Source organism: Dendropsophus ebraccatus, chromosome 1, assembly GCF_027789765.1.
Source record: "Dendropsophus ebraccatus isolate aDenEbr1 chromosome 1, aDenEbr1.pat, whole genome shotgun sequence".
NCBI lineage: Eukaryota > Metazoa > Chordata > Amphibia > Anura > Hylidae > Dendropsophus > Dendropsophus ebraccatus.
Window position 1 is genome coordinate 44,986,499 of NC_091454.1, and position 23,399 is coordinate 45,009,897.

At 43.0% G+C, this 23,399-nt stretch overlaps 1 protein-coding gene across 3 annotated transcripts in view; it reads right to left on the reverse strand.

The window, feature by feature from the left end:
- Window positions 1–5,645: 5,645 nt before the first annotated feature.
- The window catches only part of UBE2B (ubiquitin conjugating enzyme E2 B), a 42,356-nt gene continuing 24,602 nt past the window's right edge, over window positions 5,646–23,399 (reverse strand). The window contains exons 1-7 of one of the 3 annotated variants that reach the window (XM_069970077.1): window positions 21,574–21,828; window positions 18,660–18,707; window positions 13,666–13,746; window positions 12,097–12,122; window positions 9,753–9,842; window positions 9,270–9,358; window positions 5,646–6,244 (exon numbers count right to left, since the gene is read on the reverse strand). In XM_069970077.1, coding sequence (XP_069826178.1) covers window positions 6,116–6,244; window positions 9,270–9,358; window positions 9,753–9,842; window positions 12,097–12,122; window positions 13,666–13,746; window positions 18,660–18,707; window positions 21,574–21,617 — 507 coding nt within the window. In that variant the 5' untranslated portion in view covers window positions 21,618–21,828 and the 3' untranslated portion in view covers window positions 5,646–6,115. Of the gene's footprint in view, window positions 6,245–9,269; window positions 9,359–9,752; window positions 9,843–12,096; window positions 12,123–13,665; window positions 13,747–18,659; window positions 18,708–21,573; window positions 21,829–23,399 lie in introns of those variants that run through there. The other 2 variants (XM_069970085.1, XM_069970093.1) reach the window with 2 other exon arrangements.

Consider the following 23,399-nt stretch of genomic DNA (forward strand, 5'->3'; position numbering starts at 1 on the left):
TATACGCAGCGTATTTACTGCTGCGATAAGCAGCAAATCCGCAGCAGATTAGATCTAAATAACTGAACACAGCATCAAATCTGCTGCGTATACGGTGTGTGTGTTTGTATCCTTAAGGTTAGGCTGGGTTCACACTGCATTTTTGCAGTCCGTTTGACATACATTTTATGGAAAAAAAAATCTCTGGAAGAAAGCGGCCATGTTTTTGTAGCACTGGATAACCCCTTTAAGTCACAATGCTAGATAGTTCATATTTAGAGATGAGTAGAGATAAGCGAACCTCGAGCATGTTCGAGTCGATCCGAACCCGAACGTTCGGTATTTGATTAGCGGTGGCTGCTGAACTTGGATAAAGCCCTAAGGCTATGTGGAAATCATGAATATAGTCATTGACTATATCCATGTTTTCCAGACAACCTTAGAGTTTTATCCAAGTTCAGCAGCCCCAGCTAATCAAATACCGAATGTTCGGGTTCGGATCGACTCCAACCCAAACCCGGTTCGCTCATCTTTATTCATATTCCCTGTTCAGTCCCCTAGGGGTCAGGGTCTGCAGCGTGTGAATCCAGTAGGCTTCTTGTTTGTGTACCTTCCCCTCCTTAGGGCAGTACCACCTGTTCCAGGACTTGGAGCTTGAGTTGGGCAACCGTATGGCCCTTTTCTTTTAAGTGGTGTGGTAAAGGTAGTAGTAAGTTCTCAGAGCAAATGGTGCATTTGTGCTTGCTAATGCGGTTTTTAACTGCTTGCATAGTCTCCCCTATGTACATTAGGCCACAGGGGCACTTGATACAGTTTGCTACTACAAGTGTAGTAGCATTTGATTTTAAAGCGACTCTGTACCCCCCAAATCACTTGTACCCTTGGATAGCTGCTTTTAATCCAAGCTCTGTCCTGTGGTCCGTTCGGCAGGTAATGCAGTTATTGTCCTAAAAATATACTTTTAAACTTGAAGCCCTGTGCCAAACGGGAGTATCTGTGCCCTAACTTTGCACCACCCCTCCGTCCCTCCTCCCCACCCTCTTCATCATTAGGAATGCTCCAGGCAGATTGCTTCCTATTCCCCACCTGTGGCAGCCTGGCACATGGGCTGGATCGTTAAGGACCTGTGCAATGTTCAGCATGAAGAAAATGTTTCAGTGGCATTCCTAATGATGAAGAGGGTGGGGAGAAGGGACGTCGGGGTGGTGCCAAGTTAGGGCACAGATACTCCAGTTTGGCACGGGGCTTCAAGTTTCAAAGTATTTTTTTTAGGACAATAACTGCATCACCTGCCAAACGGACCGCAGGACAGATCTTGGATTAAAAGCAGCTATCCGAAGGTACAAGTGGTTTTGGGAGGTCAGATTATGGGTACAGAGTCGCTATAAACATTTTGCCTTTGTGGTGGTGGTGGGGGGGGGGGATGGACATTATTACATTGTGCAGAGTGTAAGTATGGGAATGTATCACGTTTTCTTGTAATAAATGCTCTTTGTCCGTGTTTGTTATGAGGGGAGGGTGGGTTGCTATTTGCTTTAACCAAGCTGTTATAAAGGTTAGGAGCCTTTTTTTTACAAATAAGTGGGGGCCATAAATTATTCTTTCCATATCATCCTGCGGCAGCACAAGACAATTGGGGTAACCACTTATTTCATCCTACTAGGCAGAAGAAACAAAATATAATTCTATTTCAGGGTAGGACCTTTGTAGGATGCCCCATTGTCTATGGATATTTTCTATCCATGGTGTCAAGGGATGGTGCTGGCGTATGAAGGGGATACGTCTAGGTTTGTCCTGCATGTTGATACCAGGTGTGGCACTGTTTCTAGCTACCGCCAGGATGTGCTAAGGATAGCCCTGCTCAAGGAACTTATAATCCTTTTTCATTGAGTCTGGTTTCCCTTGTCATGGAGTCTGCTACTATCTGCCTCACCCACTAGAATTGGGATATTGGTATAACCCTTTTGATACTTGATAGGTGGGCACTGTCAAAGCGTAGGAGGCTGTTCCTGTCTGTGGTTTTGCGGTATAGATCTGTAGTCAGTCCACCCTTGTGGTCCTTAGTCATCATGGTGTCAAAGCAGTCTACTGTTTCACAACTGCAAGTCATGGTTAATTTTGGCTTTGGTCAGACATCATTCAAGGAAGAATGGGCCATCCCATACACAGAAGATATCAGATACAAATTTTCGCTAGACCCTTGCAGATTTACAGAAGTGAACATTGTTGTAAGCATAGTTACATTCAAACCAGGCCATATATGTATTGGCATACGGGGATGGGGGGCACAATAACGTTCTGAATGGTGAACAAAGTATCCGTGCCACTGTGTGTCTGCTGTGCCATCTGTCTCCAGGGCTGGTGGTATAGGGAGCCTAATGCTGCGTTTACACATAACGACTATCGTTCGAATTTTTGCAATAACGATCGCATTTAAACGATAATCGTTCCGTGTAAACACAGCAAACGATCAAGCAAAGAGCGAAAAATTGTTCATTTTGATCTTTCAATATGTTCTCAAATCGTTGTTCGCTAAAAATTTGCAGATCGTTTTGTGCAAACAGTCTTTCAAAGATTCACCCTATGTATAAGATGGGCTTAAGCGATCTTAAAAACGATCACATTAACGATTTTTCTTACAAATTTTCTTACGATTTTTCTAACGATTTATTCGTCTAAACGCTGATCGTAATAAAAACCAAATCGTTGCTTCAAAATCGTTAAACGATCGATTGGGCGAATTATCGCTCCGTGTAAACGTAGCATTAGTGGCATAGTGCAGGGTGATGTGCTCTTCCTGTGCTGATCAGTGAGTAATCACTGATCAGCTACAAGTGGGTGCAGGTGTTTTTTTTTTTTGCTGTTATATTACATAGCTGGATTGTATTGCAGAGTGTATACTGCCAGCAGTGCCCTGTGTGCTGACAGCCTCTGACTGCTAATCAGTCTGGTTTCTTTTGGTGCAGATCTTTCTTTTTTTTTTTTTATCTTATGTATTCTGCTGCCACTGATGCACATCACTGATCAGCAACCGCTCTTTTGGTTCCGTTGTTTTTTTTCTTGTGTGTGGTCTGCTGTCACTAAGCGATGTACATCACAGATTAATAACCACTCATTTTTGGCAGGTAAGGGTGCGTTTACACAGAAAAGATTTATCTGACAGATTTTGGAAGCCAAAGCCAGAAATGGATTTGAAAAGAGGAGAAATCTGTCTTTCCTTTATGACCTGATCCGTTTATAGTCTGTTCCTGGCTTTGGCTTCAAAGATCTGTCAGATAAATCTGTCTGTGTAAACACACCATTAGAGTGCCTTTAATGGGGGATTAAAAAGACCACCATTTACCAGTGTGACATTTGTCCTGATAATCCAGCCTCTGCATAAAAAAACTGCTTCAATGTGTACCATAGGTCAATGGACTACTAATTTGGATTTTTAGTGGCACAGCATGATAAGCAGAGGGTCATACTGACCTAACAGTTGACCAGTGTCAAACCAGGAAAAATAAATTTATGAAACACTCATGCTCCCTACACTCCTAGATATCTTCCCTAGGTGGTGTAGTTTCTCTAATGGGCCTCCTTTTTGGGCATTTCTCTTTTTATTCTCCTAAGAATGTTTGCAGCTGTCTGGCAATGCCGTGCAAATCCCTTTAAGGGTCTGTTCACACGTACAGACTCGCATGAAAGTAGCTGCATTTTTTTGTGGTGTTGAACTTACCTGTGAAAATCATGTGAAAATCAAAACTGGCATGTACAAAATCGCACCAAACACGCAGAAGAATACACATACATTGACTTAATAGCAATCAGTATCACTGTGGATTTATGTGCGAGAAACTCACAGCGATAAATACGCAGCAAGTCTGTACTTGTGAACAGACCCTTATGCACGTAGTACTCCATCCCTTTGGAGGCCTCCCTTGTGCCTGCATTTCTCTATGTCCACATGGGGTATTTCTGTATTCAGGAGATATTGCGCTACACAATTTTTTTTAACCCCTTATAAAAATGAGAAATTTGACCAGACCAATGTGTTAGTGTTAAAAACAATAATTTTTTCATTTCTCAAATACCAGTGGGGTCCATATGCTCACTACACCCCTTGTTACATTATGTAAGGGGAGGTTTTCACCATCTTGGCCCTCAACATCCATTTCAGACAAATCCAGCCTCCAAAAGCCAAATGTAGCTAATTCCCTTTCAAGGCTTGACTTTATGCCCACATGTGGGGTATTTCCATACCCAAGAGAAATGGCTAATCGTTGAGGTTTTTTTTTTTTTCTCTCTTAAAACCTCGTGTGAAAATGAAAAATTTAAAGGGGTAGTGCGGCGCTTAACAATTATTCACTAAATAACATACATTACAAAGTTGTATAACTTTGTAATGTGTGTTATGTTAGTGAATGGCCCCCTTCCCCGTGTCCCTCCCTCCTCCCTCCCCCCCCACCCACGCTAGACCCGGAAGTGTAGTGCTCTATACTCACCTGATTCATGTCGACCCCCGTCCGCCATCTTGTGACAATGATGTCATCTTCGGGAGGCCGGCCGAACTGCTCCGACCGTCCCTCGTGCCGGCCCCCCTCTGCCGCGTCATGAACTGCTCAGCCGCGATTGGCTGAGCATAACTGCTCAGCCAATCGCGGCTGAGCAGCTCATGACGCGGCAGAGGGGGGCCAGCACGGACGGTCGAAGCGGATCGGCCAGCCTCCTGAAGATCAGGCGAGTATAAAGCGCTTTTATTTTTCTACCTACAGGGCTGGTATTTTTTGCACCATGATCTCTAGTTTTTATTGGTATCATATTGGTAAGAAAAATTGATTGTTTATTATTTTTTTTCTAATACTGTATATGATTTTTTTTTAAATCAGCAATGCCATATTGGCGATCTGTGTATAGTCTGCCCGAGAACAGACTATGCACAGATCACCAATCCGACAGTGGCTTACCCACCTGTCGGTACAAGTGATAAGGATGCTGCAGGGGTCCCCATCAGCCAGTAACAGGTGCTTGTCCTGTCACCGACTACCTCTAACGCCGTGATCGCTATGCATGGCAGTGTTTAAGAGGGCTAATGACAGGCAGCTGAGTGAGTGTGGCTGCCTGTCATTAGCTCCAGCGCCGGCCACACTGATGTGTGCTCCAATGTGAGTGGTCCCAAACACATTTTAAGTCCCTTCACTACAGGAACGTATATAAACATGTTCCTACTGCACGGGCCGGGCATGTGCAGTAGGAACGTATATATGTATGATGGACGTGAAGGGGTTAATGAATAAAGTGACAGTTCAAATTCATAAAATTTGGCTTGGTCCTTTGGCTTTGCCACTTTCTTCCAGAGGCAGCATGGCTCTTGTCTCCACTTTGGGTGGAGTTTTGCAACCCAGTTCCAATGTAATGAATGGAGCATAACTGGATTTGTCTGTGGAAGAAAGTGGCCATGTTTTTCTAACGCTAGATAACCTCTTTTAGGCTATTTTAGGCTGTGTCCTTAAAAAGGTTAAAAACCAGTGCGCTGCAAATGTCCTGAGCTGTAGTTTTGTAACAACAGAATGATACAGGATTGGTGCGAAGAGTCAAAATAACCACAGATTCTGCCAATGTGGTTCCAGGAAAGTTACAATATAGATGGTACACACAAGAAAAAAAAAAAAACACACACACCTATAAACAGTTGATTATCCATCTCTATTGTGAGTAGTTTTACAGCTTACTTTGAGATATTAAAAAAAACAATGCAAGTGCTCTCCTGTAAAAAAGGGACACAAAACTGAAGCATTCAGATTTCTTAAAGAAAAGTGTACAGATTTACAAAATGTGTATTTGCATGAAAACTCCATGCCAACATTATACATTAAAGAAGGGGTAATACAAACAGGGTATATTACAAATGTAGCAATAACTTATTCTCAAACCATGCACAACATGCAATAAAAAAATACACTAAGATACACAAGCTTTTAAACTTTCCAAACCGGAGTATTATGGGCAGGAGAACCAAGAGGATTTTCTGTGCTTGCCATCAACTTTCTGCAAATCTTTAAAACTTGAGGCATTTGTAGAAGTTCTCAATTTTGTCTCTTCCAATGTTAAGATGTACACAAAAATAGAAGAACCATTTATAAGAGCAGAAAAGAGCTTAGGAATCATTCCAACTTTGTTCAACAATAGCAGATACCCTCTTTTCATATTCACGTTTGTTTTCCTGATAAAGTTGTGCTGCTTGACTGTTAGCAGGGCTGTTTGGATTTGGTTCGTCAAGTAGAGACTAAAAAACAACAACCCAAAAAGTATAGATGATAAGTAAAGGTTTGATATATGAACAAAGAACCTAAAAACTACTTTTATATCCATTCTGACAAAAAGACTATCCCATAATAACACACAAGCTACCACCCATGTAAACTATACAGCAGCAAACCAATCCCAGGTGACCCTTGGTTACAATATACATGTATTATGGCTTGCTGTTACTACAGTTATTAAAGTTACAAAAACTGTTATCTTACCAAACTAGGTTAACCCCCCCCCCCCTACTTTCAAAGACAAAAGGGGGCAGGTGTAAGTATTGATCATTGTAGAGCTAGTGGTTATGGTGTGTGGGGCAAATCATACATACATGCTATGACCGATAGCTGTACAACGTTACACTCCGAAGCAAGAGCCAAAGTAAACACTGATTTCTGCTCCCAGGACAAACTGCTTTAACAGTTGCATTAAAATAATCCTCCTAAAAACAGCCAGGGGACCTGGACCGTAGAAAGGCGAATGATGAGCTGGGGATGGGGACTGCAGGTGAGAAACTATAAGAGGGGTCACAAAGGCCATAATAGGGGGTGTGGGTATTTAGCTAGGGTACAAAAATAGAAGGGTAATGGTAGGTATATATATGACAAGGTAGGTAAAAGGATATTTAAGATGGCTCTCAATACTGGAATAGGCAGTATGTGGCAGGAAAGCCTGGGGGAGGTGTAATGGGCATTACAGATATAAAAGAGGGCAGGTAGTAAGGGCAGGTTGGGTGTCCTAGTGTTTCTTGTTAGCTGGGGAGTAGGGATAGCAGGGTTACCTTTTACACAGATTATTGCAAACAAGCATTCTTAGGAAAAAAATGGCAGAGATCAGCCATTAAGCAGGCAAACATTCGCTCGTCGTTTCATATGATCTTCTGTGCTTCTGCAAAAGATTATTATCGGTCGCACATGTCTCTGCGTAAAAAGGAGATGAATGGCCGATAACGCATTTTCACAGCAGCACATATGGTACAGCTATTGTTAATGTGACCTGGCCATGCTATTGATCTGGTCTGGTAAAGCCACGGCAAACGGGTGCCGATCTCATTTAGCAATCTGATAGGGAAGGGCTAACCCCCCCCCCCCGTCCCCCTTACACAGGGAGAAGGACTGTAGAGACAAGACTGATAGGTAGCACATACCTTGGTGCCACATTGGGCCATTCCTCCTTCCATTTAATGCCCTAACAATGGCCCTGTGTGGTCAATGTCAGCTTATGTCATTCTGGTAAATCACAGTGTGCCTATTCTGGTATTGGTACGCCAGTGTTTAATGTTCTATGATTTACAAATTGTTACTTTTTTGTATCTAACAAATAAAGAATTAAAAAAAAAAAAAAAAAATGCTGATACACTTTTACTTTATTCACTGCCAGGAGAAGCAGCTGTCTTTCCTGCACTAAGGGGGCCCTGCACACTCCTACATTTGTGATCAAAAAGCATAAGGGTATGTTCACACTACAGACTACACACAGAAATATCAAGTGGAGGCCGCACGGCAGACTCCACTTCAAGTTCACCTTGTTCCATTTCTCAAGCTCAATCCACCGTCCACCCAAAGAAATGACATGTCAATAAAATATATGTTGTATTACCATAGCACATGGCGCAAAAATCTTTGTCTCAACTTGATTCTCCGAACTAAGATTATCTTAATCCAAAAGGGAATTTCTATGGGAAATTACTAGAGATGAGCGAACCTCGAGCATGCTAGAGTCCATCCGAACCCGAACTTTTGGCATTTGATTAGCGGTGGCTGCTGAAGTTGGATAAAGCCCTCAGGCTATGTGGAAAACATGGATATAGTCATTGGCTTAGCCCAGCTAATCAAATGCCGATCGTTCGGGTCGACTCGAACCCGAACCCGGTTCGCCCATCCCTAGAAATTACTTTAACTGGGTTGTTTGGGACTAAACTGGGTTTGGGACTATACTAGCACTGCACTGACTTGTGTGAGTGTTGAATGTTCTATATAAACACGATCATTATTTATTTCTGGCAACTTCTTCCAGTTCCCCAGGACTGGATCCAGCTTTTCCCAGCACCCAGGAAGAGCAGCATGGAGCGGCACTAAGTTAAAAGGAAGCAGGCTGATGAGCGTCTGGAACTCCATGTTGTTTTTAGCCCTGCCCCTGTAGTCAGAGCTAATAATGGAGCTCAGTAGGAACTGTTGCAGAAAAGACAATATGACATGAAGGAGAGCAGGGTCTGATAGCAAATGAATTGAATGCTAGTTTACTGAAAAGTCCCAGAGAACCCCTTTAAGTTCTGATCCCAATCAGTTTTTAATTGACCTTAAGACTCCTGAAGCTGATCTCCCCAGTTGTCACCACATATACCTCTTTTGTTAAAGGGAAACTCACAGCAAGTAACAAATATCTAACATGCTGTTATGTTCCTATAGTGGACAGGGTGTTGAGAATGAACTCAGCGCTGTTTTTGGGAAATGAATATTGGGGCAGTACTCAGCAATGACAAACCAACACATCTCATCATCCCAAGACAACCATCCCCACAGCATGATGCTCCCCCACCATGTATCCCTGAGGGGATGTTTTTCAGCTGTAGGGACTTAGAAACTGGTCCGAGTCAAGTGGAAGATGGATGGTGCTATATACAGGGATATTCTTGAGCAAAACTTGTTTTGGTCTGTCAGTGATTTGACACTGGGAAGCAGGTTCACCTTCCTACAGGACCCAAAGCATACTGCTAAGGAAACACTCGAGTGGTTTAAGGAGACATACTGTATAAATGTATTGGAATCTCCTAATCAAAGCCCACAACTTAATCGAATTGAGAATTTATGGTCAGACTTTAAGAGCTGGACCAGTTTTGCCTTGAGGAATCCAAGTGGGAAGATGTGGCAAGCACAATGCAGGCATGAAACGTGTCACTCCTGTTTTTTTAGCTTCTACATAAGTGTTTCCTTGCTGGAGCTCCCTTTATAAAGATTAGGATACATAACAAAGGAAAGTGGTTTGCAGAAACAGCAGGATTTTACCTGAATTGATGTTAATATGGAAGAGACATCGTAAGTTGGGCTCCAGCGGTTCTGAAGGATGTCTAAACATATACTGCCATCAGCATAAACTGCAGGAGAAGAAATTGCTTAAGTTACAATGTAAACACTAATCAAATCTATGCAACCATCACACACACACATACATAGTAACAAGCATGAGGAACACAAGCTTAACTCATTTCTAGATTACTTGCAACTAATTTAATGCTGGGCATATTGAATCCACCCAACATACAACACATAAATCCCATGTTAGAGCAATCTGAAGTCATAGAGAAGTTTCATGCTTCCCATATAAGAACATAAGTATGACTCCTAGCATGTTGTACTTTTGCCACAGCTGGAGCATTAAAGCTTACCGACCACTGCTCTACAAACTGCGCCTAATTCTGTGCTCAAAATTAAATAAAAAAAATACTTCCGTACTACAATTAGAAGAATCATTTCACAGCTGAAACTCACCATTTGGATGAAACATTTTTGAGGCAAATCTAACAGTAGGAGGTTTATTTGGATATTCTTCAGAAAATTCTATGACAAGTTTAAAGGTACCTAAAGAAGATAATGATTAGAAAGAGAAAAATTAAGACATTCTGTAAAAAGTCTACATATTTATGTTTAGGCGAAGCCACCTTAATTCTGCAGCAGCAGCAGACCAACCTATGCATAGAAACATAGAAGATTGCCAGCAGAAAAAAAAAAGACCCTAAGGTCAGTCTAGTCTGTCCTTTTATTATTTCCCTTCTTATTATCTTAATATAGATATATGTTATTCCAGGCAGGTTTACATTCAGCTATTTTAGCTTTACCAATTATTTTTGCCAGCCTAAGGGTCCATTTACACAGAAAGATTATCTGCCAAACATTTGAAGCCAAAGCCAGGAATGGATTTGAAAAGAGTAGAAATCTGTGGCTTCCCTTTATGACCTGATCTCTGTTTATAGTATTTTTCTGGCTTTGGCTTCAAATATTTGGCAGATAAATCTGTCAGATAATCTTTCTGTGTAAATGGAACCTTATGCTAAGTTTACACGGAGCGATAATTGGCCCGATCGCACGGTTAACGATTTCGAAGTAACGATTTTTTTTATAACGATCAGCGTTTAGACGGTACGATATATCGTACTGAAAAATCGTTTTCAGATCGCGCGCCCGCAGCCCGGCCCGCCTGCCCCCCCGCTCAACCGCAGCCCCCTGTGCCGCCCCGATCGCCACCGCCACGAGCATACGTTACCTGCTCCGCATAGCAGGTCTTCAAATCCCCGGCTCCCCTCCTTAGCGCATTGATTGGCTGAAGAGATGAGCCGGGAATTTCAAACGGCTCTTCTTCAGCCAATCAGTGCTCCTCTTCAGCGAAGCAGGTAACGTATGTTCTTGGCCGCGGCGGCGATCGGAGGGGGGCGATCAGAGTGGCGATCGAGCCGGCGCAGGGGGCTGCGGATGAGCGGAGGGCCGGGCTGCGAGCGGGGGGGCCGGACTTTGGGCGGCGGGACTTTCGCGCAACAATTGTTTACAGGAAATGATCGGCGAATTTTTTGCGAACGACGATTTAAGAACAAGTTAAAAGATCAAAATGAACGATTTCTCGCTTGTCGTGCGATCGTTTGCTGCGTTTACATGTACGATTATCGTTCGAATTCGATCGTTCTCGTGCAAATTTGCACAATAATCGTTCCGTGTAAACGCAGCATTAAAGTCAGCAATCAGCCAGTGTTTGCTAGTTCGTCAGCTGATCACTGGCACTAGTACATAGGGAGATATCTGCCTGTTTGGCATATAATCGCTTCGTGTGATTGGGCCTTTACTCACCTCTCTGATCCCCCACATGGCCACTGCAGCCAACAGGCGGCCTCAGTTGGCAGGTGCTGTAGCCCTGTCAGCACAACTTAGTTACCAGGAGTATGGCCCGTGACATCTGAAGCCACTGATTCAATACCGCAGTTATTTTTTACAAATTAGATAAGTGCCCATACATGTTAGACTGCTTTTGGCTGATAGCTGTCCCTCAAGAGTCGCCCATATACATACAGGTGTTTTTGGGTTTCAAAATATGGCATACAGCTATCATAAATTGTGCAGAATTATACAAAAAATCATGGTGAAAAATGAAAGAGGAGAATCTTCAGTAGTTCATGTATTGTTAATAGGAAGAGGGGGATACAGGCAGGTGTCTGGCAGCAGCTAATCTACTGCAGGAAGAAATGATGAGCCAAGCTGAAAGCTCAAAGGTTCTCCATGCCCAGGCCATGTTCACATACAGTAAAATAATACCAAAATACGGTCATAATTTTGAGTGAGAATGAAACAACGTGTAAACAGGTAAAAGAAAGTTTTTTTGCAAAAGCATATCATAAACAATGAGCATGTTTATTATTTTGACATTCATAATTAAGGCAGTTATTCTATACTGTGTGGACTGATGGCCAATTTACCATCAACTTCAATGGACTGCATTATTACACCTAAAATATGGACGCATTTTGATCTTTATTCACTGTGTGTTAAGATATCTTGAGCAGAAGATTAAGGCTATTCCACACACCATACAGATTATGTAGTTAGCAGGTTCATATTAATGGATATGGGCATGTATACATATATAACCACCACAGATAAATATCATATCAGCAGCTCTTCTGCCTAAATAGACAGCCAACAGCTAGCACTCCTGGCCTTTCCCCTACACACGCACACTTGGCTTGATCAAGAATTCAAGTGTTTTTAATGAGGAAAGGAAAAAAAACATTGTTGCCAAATAGGATATGCTGATACATCTTCCCCCCACATTTTTTTTAAATGAACATACCATCCTCAAATGGTGTTCCTTCTGGCCTGAAAGAGAATGAGGCATCAGATTAGTCACATGATTTAAATAAAAACTAAATTTTTTACCACAATATAAATAATTCTATTGTATCTTGATTAAAGAAGCACAAATACCCCCCGCCCAATGCAGCTTCATCTAGGAGTTATGTTGACATTCTTCAAATCCAGATAGTGTTGTTGTCACCCTTCTTCTGAACCCATGTTTCCCCAGTGTTTTTGAAGACCAGAAGTCGGGGTCTTCAATGCATCTTATAAAAGCGCTCTCAAAGGGAATCATTAAAGACTGACTTCTGGCCTTCTTTGCTGCAGAACAGCCAAAGATGTCATGGGACCGCTAGAAATGAAGGGGCGCCACAAAAAAGCAATCGCTGCAGGAGAGTATACATGCCACCAGGCAGCAGGGGCAGAGGGGGTGGTTGAACCCTTGAAATTACGTTCCCCTTTGCAACCACATTAAGCAACAGATATCCTACCTCTTGTTCTGTGGCACATGTACAGATCTTGGTATGGTTGCAGACTACAAACATTTAGTATGATGTGGGGTCCAGCAGCACTGGCCAATCCCTCTGTAAGCACATAGGCGGATGCACGCTGGGGACCACTATCCCAAGAAGTGGGTGTAGGAACACTGTAGAAAGCAAGTCCAACAGCATCAAGAGTCCAGATACGACGTTTTGACAAAGACTTATTGTGAGTCGAAACGTCGTATGTGCTTGTGAGCTCAATAATGATTGAAGATTTTCCTGGACTCTGGATGCTGTTGGACTTGCTTTCTCCAGTGTACAAACATTTAGTAGTCTGGCCCCATCCTACTCCTATCTGTCCAATACAACTTTACTAACAACATTCAAGCATGGCAGCAGTTTATGGTGAATAATGTGTATGTGTATATCATATAGATATGAAGGAGCTGTCCAGTCCAATTTCTAAAAGCATTCATGTCTTAAAGGACAACTCCGGCGGGACCTAAAAAAACAAAAAAACAAAACACAGACACACACACACACACAGTTCATACTCACCATCCCTCCGGTAATGATCAGCACTTGAATCTCCCGCCGCCCATGACTGTCACCTCCGGCAGACTTCTTCAGAACTCCCTCACTTCCGGGTTCGTGTGAATCGAATGGGAGAGAAAATGCTCATGCGGCAGCCTTTTCTTTGGCTAGAGCGTATCACATGGCTTCCAGCAAGCTCAGTCAATCAGTGCTGAGCAAGCTGGAAGCCATGTGATGTGGTCCAGCCAATGAAAAGGCTGCTGGTGCACAAGTGCACCAGCAGCCTTTTCATGTCCCATTCACTGTAGCAGAAGACGCCGCGGAGGAGAAGAGGACAGGGGTCGCCTGTAATCGGGTATGTATACTTTATTTAACTTTTATTTGGGGGGGGGGGGGGGGGGGGGGGGAAGAGGAAAATCGGGGCAAGACCGCTTATTTAGACACATTACAAAGTTGTATAATAAAAGAAAATGCCGGAGTTGTCCTTTAAACGGTCTTATGTTTCAAGAGAAATCACAACTGTCAGTAGTCATCTTCATTACTAAACTTACCCAAATATGACAGCATTCCAGACCATGATATTGTTCTCAGAAGGTGCGCCACTGACTCCAACAGGGGGATCTTCTTGTAATCTGTTTAGAATTCATAAAGCAGAACATTTTAAACTGCATAAACTGGGAAGAAAAGAAAAGAGAAGAAAAAAGCCACAACACGGCACAGCTCTCTTTATTTTTCATCGGTCTTGAAAATATCCGTCCTTCCTCGGCCACACCATTCCCTCTGCTAGACCCATTACAGCAAAGAACTGGAAAGTGCTTCCCCCCTTACTATAGGTGAATTATAGAACACAAACTCTTTATCATCTATCCTAGAAAGGAGGAACGTTATATACTCCAATGACACTAATCTATTTACCTGAAAGTGGTCCCAATGGATTACTTTCCATAATGCTTCTGTTTAGGTGTTGGCAACACTTTTCCATCTTCTGCCTCTTTTTATCCTCCACCTTACTCATGTGTTACGCTACAGTAAATGTTATTCTAATTACTGTACCATTAATTGTATATTTATCTCAAATTAACGTGTTTATAAGTATCGTTTCTACCATGTCTTATACCGATCCTATAGCAAGAAAGAAAAAGGGAAAAAGGGCACCTCCTAGTCCGATATTGTGATTTTAGTAAACGTCTTATGTTGTGCAACCAATATAGGCACAAGACTATGTCACACATTAATTGAATACCGCAGCTCAGCAAAGGATCATCCACACGACGTATGGAATAGAGTACACGAAGAAAGCAGGATCCTTATAGAACTTTAGGAGCCACATATGATCCTCTAAGATGCCTGGCGCAGGTTAAAGTCACTAGGAATAGGTAGTCACTAGTGAAACCGCATCAGAGGCTGCCAAGTACATACAGTAAATATATAACTACCAAATACTGTTTGGCAGAAACAAAAAAAAGAGTTTTTAATAAGCGACGCGTTTCGGCACTATAATCCATCAGTGCCTTTCTCAAGCCTAACTTATCCTTTTATATGGACCATATTCTTTTCTTGACTATTTTGATTAAAACTATAACAATTTGAATAAGAAAAAAAACAAAAACTAATACTATACAACATATAGTTAACAGGCAAAATGCATATTTACTGTGATCCCTCCAACATGCTATATAGGTCTTATAAGGGATTCATTCATTGAAAATTAAAATATCTGGCTAACATTAAAGAAATTGTGAGGGTCAGCCATGATGAGAAAAATGAAACACTCCTGTATAAGACACCTAAGACAATGGTCACATTGTGTTCACACTATATGTCATGGGTGTTTCCTGAGGTATACATCCAACTTATACCCCAGGTGAACAAAGTACTTCATTATAGCCATGCAGTGGCATATGTTTACAACTGGTAGCAGTATACTACTGCCTACACCGCAAGTGAAAAAATGTACGGTAAATGAAAAAAACTTTTAAAAAAATAACAAAATTAGTATAATAATCTTCTAATTGTCTTCAACTTCCCCAGTAAGACAGAGTTACATCTAGTATATGTGCCAGCAGTTGGCCTGCAGAACCTATTTATCCAAACACTGAGAACACAGCCTAAAGGCAATAAGTATTCACTACAATAATACATTAACATATCACAAAAAAAAAAATAATGTACATACTTTATTAAACAGACTCTATTTAAGGGTTGCATAAACTAGTGACAGAAGCTGAACAGAATGATTTATCACTTTCTGTGCAGCCGATTTGAAGATATCCTCCTGAATAATATGGACAATAAGTAATCCTCTCCATTGTGTGGGTGAAATCAGTAGTCCTGGATATTCATGAGGACCAGCCAACTCCGCACACCACCTGCTGGTTGGCAGTTATCTATCCATGTTGTGTATAAGCAGTCAACTGTCAATCAGCAGCTGGAGCAGCTGAATCCCATTCTGTTTAATGGAAGTTGCACATACAGTGCAGCCCATGCGTATGTGAGAAAAGTGTCCCAGAGGAGTATACTAAAAAAAACACAGTGCAGGCAGGGGGTGGGGGAACATACTAAAGAGTTTATACTTACCGGTCCCTGTGCCCCCACAGTGGCACATCCCTGCTCCTTGGGAAACTGTTGATAGAAACCGGTGATTCTTCCCACCACCACCTTCCCGCACTGTATTTTCAATAAAATATGGAATAAAAAGAAATAAAAGTCCCATCTACACCAAAATGATACCTATAAAAACTGTTGACCACAGCCCAATAAATAAGTATACAGCAAAATAAAACAAAAATGATAGTGAGGGGGGGGGGGGGGGGGGCACAATATGGTGCTTTAAATGTTTGTTTTTGTTTTTTTTTTAGTTTTTTACCAAATTAACCAATTTTTTTTCTATTTGTTGGTTTTGCTGGAGTTCTGGAACCACCTTCCTGCCGAGTTCCTTCATGACCTGTGTGCAAGTACCTAGAAGAACCAATGCCATTTGAAGATACAGGGCAGACACACCAAATATTGATCTGATTGATGGTGCGTTTACACAGAGAGATTTATCTTAGATTTTTGAAGCCAAAGCCAGGAACAGACTATAAACAGGGAACAGGTCATAAAAGATTTCTTCTCTTTTCAAATCCATTCCTGGCTTTGGCTTCCAAAATCTGTCAGATAAATCTTTCTGTGTAAACGCACCATTAGATATCTCATCCATTGATTTACTTAGCATTTTGTTGATTGATAAAGACAAATAAGTAAAAAAGCATTACATGATTTTTTTGTTTCTAAAGGTGCACATAGGGTTACTAAATAATGAAGCACGGACTCCTTTGTATGCTTTGTAGTTACTTATTTTGCTCATGTGGCATGCATGTAATGTCTGCCATCTTGATTCCCATAATCCTCTAATATGATTTCCTGTTGCTGACTACATTTCTCATGATGCCTTTGAGATATATTTAAATGTGGAAAGTGACAAAGATCTTCTTTCTCTCTCTCACACTACAGAGCATTATATTGTATGTAAAAAGGCGATCGGGCGGCCTGGGCTGCGGGAGGTGTTAAAGGGGCTGCGGGCGGCTGGCTGGAGCATATACTTCACCTGGTCCCCGCTCCGGCTTGCTGAAGACATCAGGAACCGCCGGAGCCGGGATCAGGTGAAGTATCAGCTCCGGGGGGTTAATGGGGTGGGCTGCAGACAAACTCGCAGCAGGGATGTACATCCCCGCTGCGTGTTTGTCTGCCATTAAAAGTATAGGGCCGGGATCTGCAGCGAGTCTCGCTGCAAATACGCAGCGAGGGGACTCGCTGCAGACCCGCCAAGTGGGTTTGTAGCCTTACACAGAAAGATTATCTGACAGATTATCTGCCAAAGATTTGAAGCCAAAGCCAGGAATGGATGTGAAAAGAGGAGAAATTCAGGCTTTCCTTTATGACCTGATCTCTGTTTATAGTCTGTTCCTGACTTTGGCTTCAAATCTTTGGCAGATAATCTTTCTGTATAAATAGACCCTAACGGTGCGTTTACACAGGCAGATTTATCTGACAGATTTTGGAAGCCAAAGCCAGGAATGGATTTGAAAAGAAGAGAAATCTCACTCTTTCAGTTATGACCCGTTCCGTGTTTATGGTCTGTTCCTGTCTTTGGTTTAAAAAATCTGTCAGATAAATCTTCCTGTGTAAACGCACCATAAGACAAATTGCTTTCTGCCCCAATAAAAGGTGCATTTACACAGAGAGATTTATCTGACAGATTATTGAAGCCAAAACCAGGAATGGATTTGAAAAAAGGAGGAACCTCGATCTTTCCTTTATGACTTGTTCTCTGTTAGTCTGTTCCTGGCTTTGGCTTAAAAAATCTGTCGGATAAATCTCTTTGTGTAAATGTACCCTTACTGTGTAGTGTGGGTGCCCGCCAATTAGTCAATTACCTTGTCATATCCTTAGACTTGAAAATTGGATATAGACTGAAAAGGCCACTTAATATGGTGATCTTGGGGGTCTCCTTACAGGAGCCACCCCCTGGCTAGGTCCTTCCCTGGAGGGATACCTGGCCAGTGTTTTAAGACTGACTTAAAGAAGCAGTTCACAAAAAACTAAATTTTTCCACGGGGGCAGCACCCCAAAACAGCCATCTGTGGACAGATTTGGCATTTCCCTTGTCATATTCTTAGGGCGTATTCCCACATTCCAGAACACGGAACCTACGGATGATGAAGCCTGTGTGGATGCTTCATTACCGTGCCGTGAAGATTCCAACACTTTCCCTGCTCCCAGCATCATATTGATACATGATGCAGGGAGGGGACAGAGCTCAAAAAAGGGCTTCTATGCCCGCAGATTCTGTGTTTCACGGAACGTGGGAATAAACACTTAGACTCATAAATTTCGCTGTCCGTAAGATCCGCAAATTTGCGGATGTGTGAATGCCCCCAATAGCTGCGGTTTCTTTTTGCCGACTGCAGTCAGGGGTGGAACTGTGCAGAGGAGACTCTCTGTACATCCCTTAACCCAAAATGACATACCTGTATGTCAAAATGGGTTAAGGGGTTAATGCACGGATATCCAGGTTACATTGAAGCAGTGTTCCTCCTCCCCTTCTAAGAGCCACAGGGCTTTCATTTTTTCACCTACAGGGCTGGTTGGCAGCTTATTATTTGCACCATGATCTATACTTTCTTTTAGCAACTTATTGGTGTAAAATAAATTTTTTTATCTGTTTCTATAAATTTTCTTTCTGACGTACAGTATAATAAAATCCTGGCGTTTTTTTTCCCTGTTTCTGTCTACGTGGTTCTCTATGCAGGAACAATGTTGTTATATTTTAAACCCTTGACTACATGTAGGTAGGGGAGTTTAGAGGGGGGTCAGCGATGCAATCGCAGAGGGGCAATCTCTGTTTCTGCCCTAGTCGGGCCTCAGAGCTGCAATGAAGTTGATTCTGACACATCAATCGCTTACTATGGCCTGTGATACTGCAATGACACCACCCCAATCACTGATTGGCTGAGTGGGCAATTGCTCATCTGTTGCTGCTAGAAGAGCCCGGTACGTGACGTACCTGGTTTTCAGCAGAGGATAACATGGGTATCGCTGTATTCGTTCTGACCTAAAGATCAAAGATAGTGCGTCAGTTTTACCAAGCAGCGCACTGCGTGATGGAAAACAGGAAACACCCCACCCAAAAAAAAAAAAAAATTAAGCCAAATTACATTTTGTTTCTTTAACAAATAATATTTCATCCAACAAATAATATTTTGGGAGTTTCACCAGAAGTTTTATAGGAGATTGAAAGGAGTCATTACAAGGTACAATTGTTGCTGAAAAACAGCACATATGTGGCCCTGGAGATGTAAAAATTATTAAAAGAGTTATGGCTCTTGAAAAACTACAAGAAAAGATTTAAATTGTCTGTGTCCACAAGGCTAAAACCTAAGTTAAGCTGGGACTAAACCTTTACGCTTTGATCAATTCATACACAAAATTCTGATGTTTTTTATGCAGCCAAGAGGCACTAGTGTCAGCCATAGGTGTGAGGTGCAGCGCTCTTTTTCTTCCCTGAACCAAACCTTTACGCTTTGTTCCTACTGCTCCAGTCATTCTCTATGGGCATCGGACTCATCTCTGATGAGCGTGTGTACAGCTTCCGACTGGGATTTCTCGGCGGCGGGACTGGGTTCGGGATTTCAAGGAAGGGGTAAGTATAAGCGGCTCCACCGGGGGGTCAGGTGGACTTCACCCCAGCAGCCAAAGAACATAGCCAAAGAAAGGCTGCATTTCTCGTAATATTCACAGCCACTAAAAATGTTTGTGATCTTTATTTGCAGCCATCAATGTTACAAGACAGCAGCCTTTCCCTTCTATATTCCCAAAGTGGGAACATAGCCTTAAGGAACTATCAGTCTGACAAGCCGAGGAGGACAGTACGTCACTTACCTTCCTCCTCTGAACAGTTCCTGTGCTGTTAACAGTGTAATCCTCGGTCGGGAGGAGCACTGACCTTCTTCCATAGCAGGCTTGTCCACTCATTAGAAGGAGCAGGCCAACTCAACGCTGTGGGGGGTGGGCAGTGCTCCGGACCGAGGATTACACTGCTAACAGCATGGGAACAGAGCAGAGGTGGAAGGTACCGTCCTCCTCAGCTCCTTGTGTTGGGTATCAGCAAGCTAGATTTGTCTAACCTGCTGATAGTTCCCCTTTATAGGGGTTTTCTGGGCAAAATTTTATGCTGAGCTAACTAAAATTGATCAGCGTTGTGTCCACACCCACATCAGCCGTTTGGCGCCTCATTGAACAGTGAGCAGAGTTTGTTGTGTAGTGGTAGCGATATGTAACTGCAGCTCAGGTCCAGTTCACGTGAATAGAAGCTGAGCTGCAATTGCGCATCACCACAGCTACACCGCTAATGAAGAAAACCTCCACTTACTGTGTATTGTGGCACCAAATATCTGATCAGCACTGGTGGAGGATGTGGGTACCACACTGATCAGTAAATAATGAGCTATCCTGTAGATAACGAAGACTCTGAGCACTGCACAGTAGTCCTTTGTATTAGCTGTAGTGATGAAATGCAGATGCACCAGACCTGGGCGGTAACAGATAACACTACAGGAATACTGAGGGGTGTTACGCAGCTGGAAAAGGAGATTTGTATTTTTAAAAACATTATTACTTTACTATGCAAACATATTTACAAGTGAGCACCAAAAGCAATCTGGTCTTTTACTGTGATTTCTGAGAACTGCTGCAACCTTTGTGTTGACTGATGAGATTACTGACATACCTGCCCCCCCCCCCCCCCATCAGACTTATAGCTTCATGCTTAGGGCGCCTTCACAGCCAAGGAAATGTATATGACGGTTCAGTTACATTTTGTACGTTGTGGGAACGTAGCCTGAAGATCACTAGTATACAGCATGGATATAGGGTCCAGGTTATACAATCATAACAAAGCATATTCACACATGGCAGATTTGCTGAATGTTTATCATCTGATAATCTGTTGTCTTCAGCTGAATGTGCATAGATTTTCACGAACCCTTTCTGCAAAATATCTGCCGCATGTGAACATGTCCTAATAAGACACCTACTGCAACCATACATATGCTTCAGATTTCAAGTGTTTATCTGGAAACACCAAACAACAGAATGTGCAGCACTATCCCATATTAAGGACATGCTGGAAATTGTAGTTTCTATAACATCTGGCTAAAGATCACTGGTATATAGAGTGACACAACCATACAGCTAGGGGATATCCAAAAAGAGAGTTTCCTACACTTGATTCCTTTAAACCCACCTCAAGTTTAAGGTGATTTTAAAAGAATCAAGTGCTGGTATTCTCTCTTTTTTGGATATCCGCTCTCCTAGTATTGGATATCCGCTCTCCTAGTATTGGATATCCGCTCTCCTAGTATTGGATATCCGCTCTCCTAGTATTGGATATCCGCTCTCCTAGTATTGGATATCCGCTCTCCTAGTATTGGATATCCGCTCTCCTAGTATTGGATATTCGCTCTCCTAGCATTGGATATCCGCTCTCCTAGCATTGGATATCCGCTCTCCTAGCATTGGATATCCGCTCTCCTAGTATTGGATATCCGCTCTCCTAGTATTGGATATTCGCTCTCCTAGTATTGGATATTCGCTCTCCTGGTAGAGCCCAGGCAGGTTCCTTGCACAGATATATATAGTTGTTATACAGGGGCATAGCTCTGCTCCTCTCTATATAGAGATATCAGGGCACCTCACATGGCACACATGGCAGCCCCAGGAGGACTTCCTGGGTAACTGCATCTCACTACTTCATGGCCCTTTAGAAAAAACAAACAGATGGCAGCTGAAGCCAATTGTATGCCAATAGGTAAAGGGCCCATTGGGTCTGCATTGTGCCCTCCCTGCCTCGGGGCCTGGGGCACAGTGGAGTGAAAGTTGGAGGGTCACCAGTGGGTGGAGTCAGGACCTGCCCTACTCACCTCTTGAAGTCCCTCATAAGCCTCCTCCGGGCCGGGGTTGACATGGCCTTAGCTAAGGCGGACGGAGGAACAGAGGAGGGAGAGCGGGTGTCGGGAGCCCAGGCCCGGCTGCCGCCGCTGCTCACTGTACGGCCCTGGCACAAACAAGCTTCGGTGACGTTTCACAGCGCCCCAAAAAGGGCAGAACAGAACGTTCGACGGAGCGCACCACTCGTTCTATAATAGAGGGGTGTTCGGAGTTCACACAGTTCCTACTCGACTGGGAAAAGCGCTGATTTTCTTCTTCAGCATACTCTAACACTGAATTGTAGAATTATGGTCTCCCTAACGGAAGGATTGTTTAATACTTTGGCGCACAACGGCATATTACCACCGCCGCCACCCTCATGCTAAGAAACTTGGAACATTCCAAGAGTGACAACCGAAAAGTTCCTGGAGGAAGGTTGCGTCAGATCATGTGACCGGTGATGCTGTGTGTACATTGCGTGTCACTGTGTGTGTGTCAGCGAACAGAAATTAACGGCTACAAGAAGGAATGGGTTAATTAAAGGGGCATTCCAGGCTGATGCGCGTTTGGCCGCAACTGAAAAAGTGATATTTGCTATATAGGCAGGGGTCTGACAGATCGCGGGAAAGGGGGCCCCCAAGGCCATGGCTAGGAAGACCCTGAATACAGCAGCATGCACCCTGCCTCTATGGTCAGAGTCTATAGCCCTGTATTACCACAGATTGCCAGCACCTGGGTCCCCATTGTAGAGACTGGTGGGGGTCTATCAGACTGTTAATTGGCTAGCATTTATCATCCAGCCAGTGGATAGGCAGAGCCAGCCTTAGGGTAGATGGCGCCCTGTGCGAAACCGTCTTCTGGTTATATGTATAGACATAGACATACAGGGCAGAGCTGCTGCTGTCCCTGCGGTTGTGATGTTTCTGCAACAAAGTAGCTGTTCTTTTCCAATTTTAGACAACCCTATTAAAGGAGCTATCCAGAATTCAAAAATACATGGCTACTTTCTTTCATAAACAGCTCCATCCCAGTCCTCAGGATGTGTGTGGTATTACAACCCAGTTTCATTGATGTGATGTGAATAGAGACAAGCTGTAATACCACATACAACTAAAAAATAATAATACATTAACATAAGACAATAGTCAACACTAGATATAAGCAGTATGCCCTATACATGCCCTCAAATAGTAGTCAGGCAGCTCTGTGCCACCATATAAGCAGGTAGCTGTAGGTAGGTAGTTGTGCGTAGCTGTAGGTAGTTGTAGGTCGGTAGCTGTAGGTAGTTGTAGGTGGGTAGCTGTAGGTAGGTAGTTATAGGTAGCTTTAAGTAGTTATAGGTAGCTGTAAGTAGTTATAGGTAGCTGTAGGTAGTTATAGGTAGCTGTAGGGAGGTAGTTATAGGTAGGTGTAAGTAGATGGCTGTTGTTAGCTGTAGGAAGGTAGTTATAGGTAGCTGTAGGCAGTTATAGGTAGGTAGCTGTGGTAGTTGTAGGTAGGTAGTTATAGGTAGCTGTGATAGTTGTAGGTAGGTAGCTGTAGGAAGGTAGTTATAAATAGGTAGTTGTAGATAGCTGTAGATAGTTGTGGGTAGCTATAAGTAGGTAGTTGTGGGTAGCTGTAGGTAGTTGTAGGAAGGTAGTTGTAGGTAGTTAGCTGCCACCCCCTCCCCCGATGTAGGCACTGAAAAACACACATACAAAAAAGAAACAGACACTTTAACTCACTGGGCTTCCTGCCGTGCGTCTCCTCTCCTCAGCTCGGCGGACGTCACTCAGCCGTCGGGGCGCTGGAGATCAGCCATTGAGGCGCCCGGGCA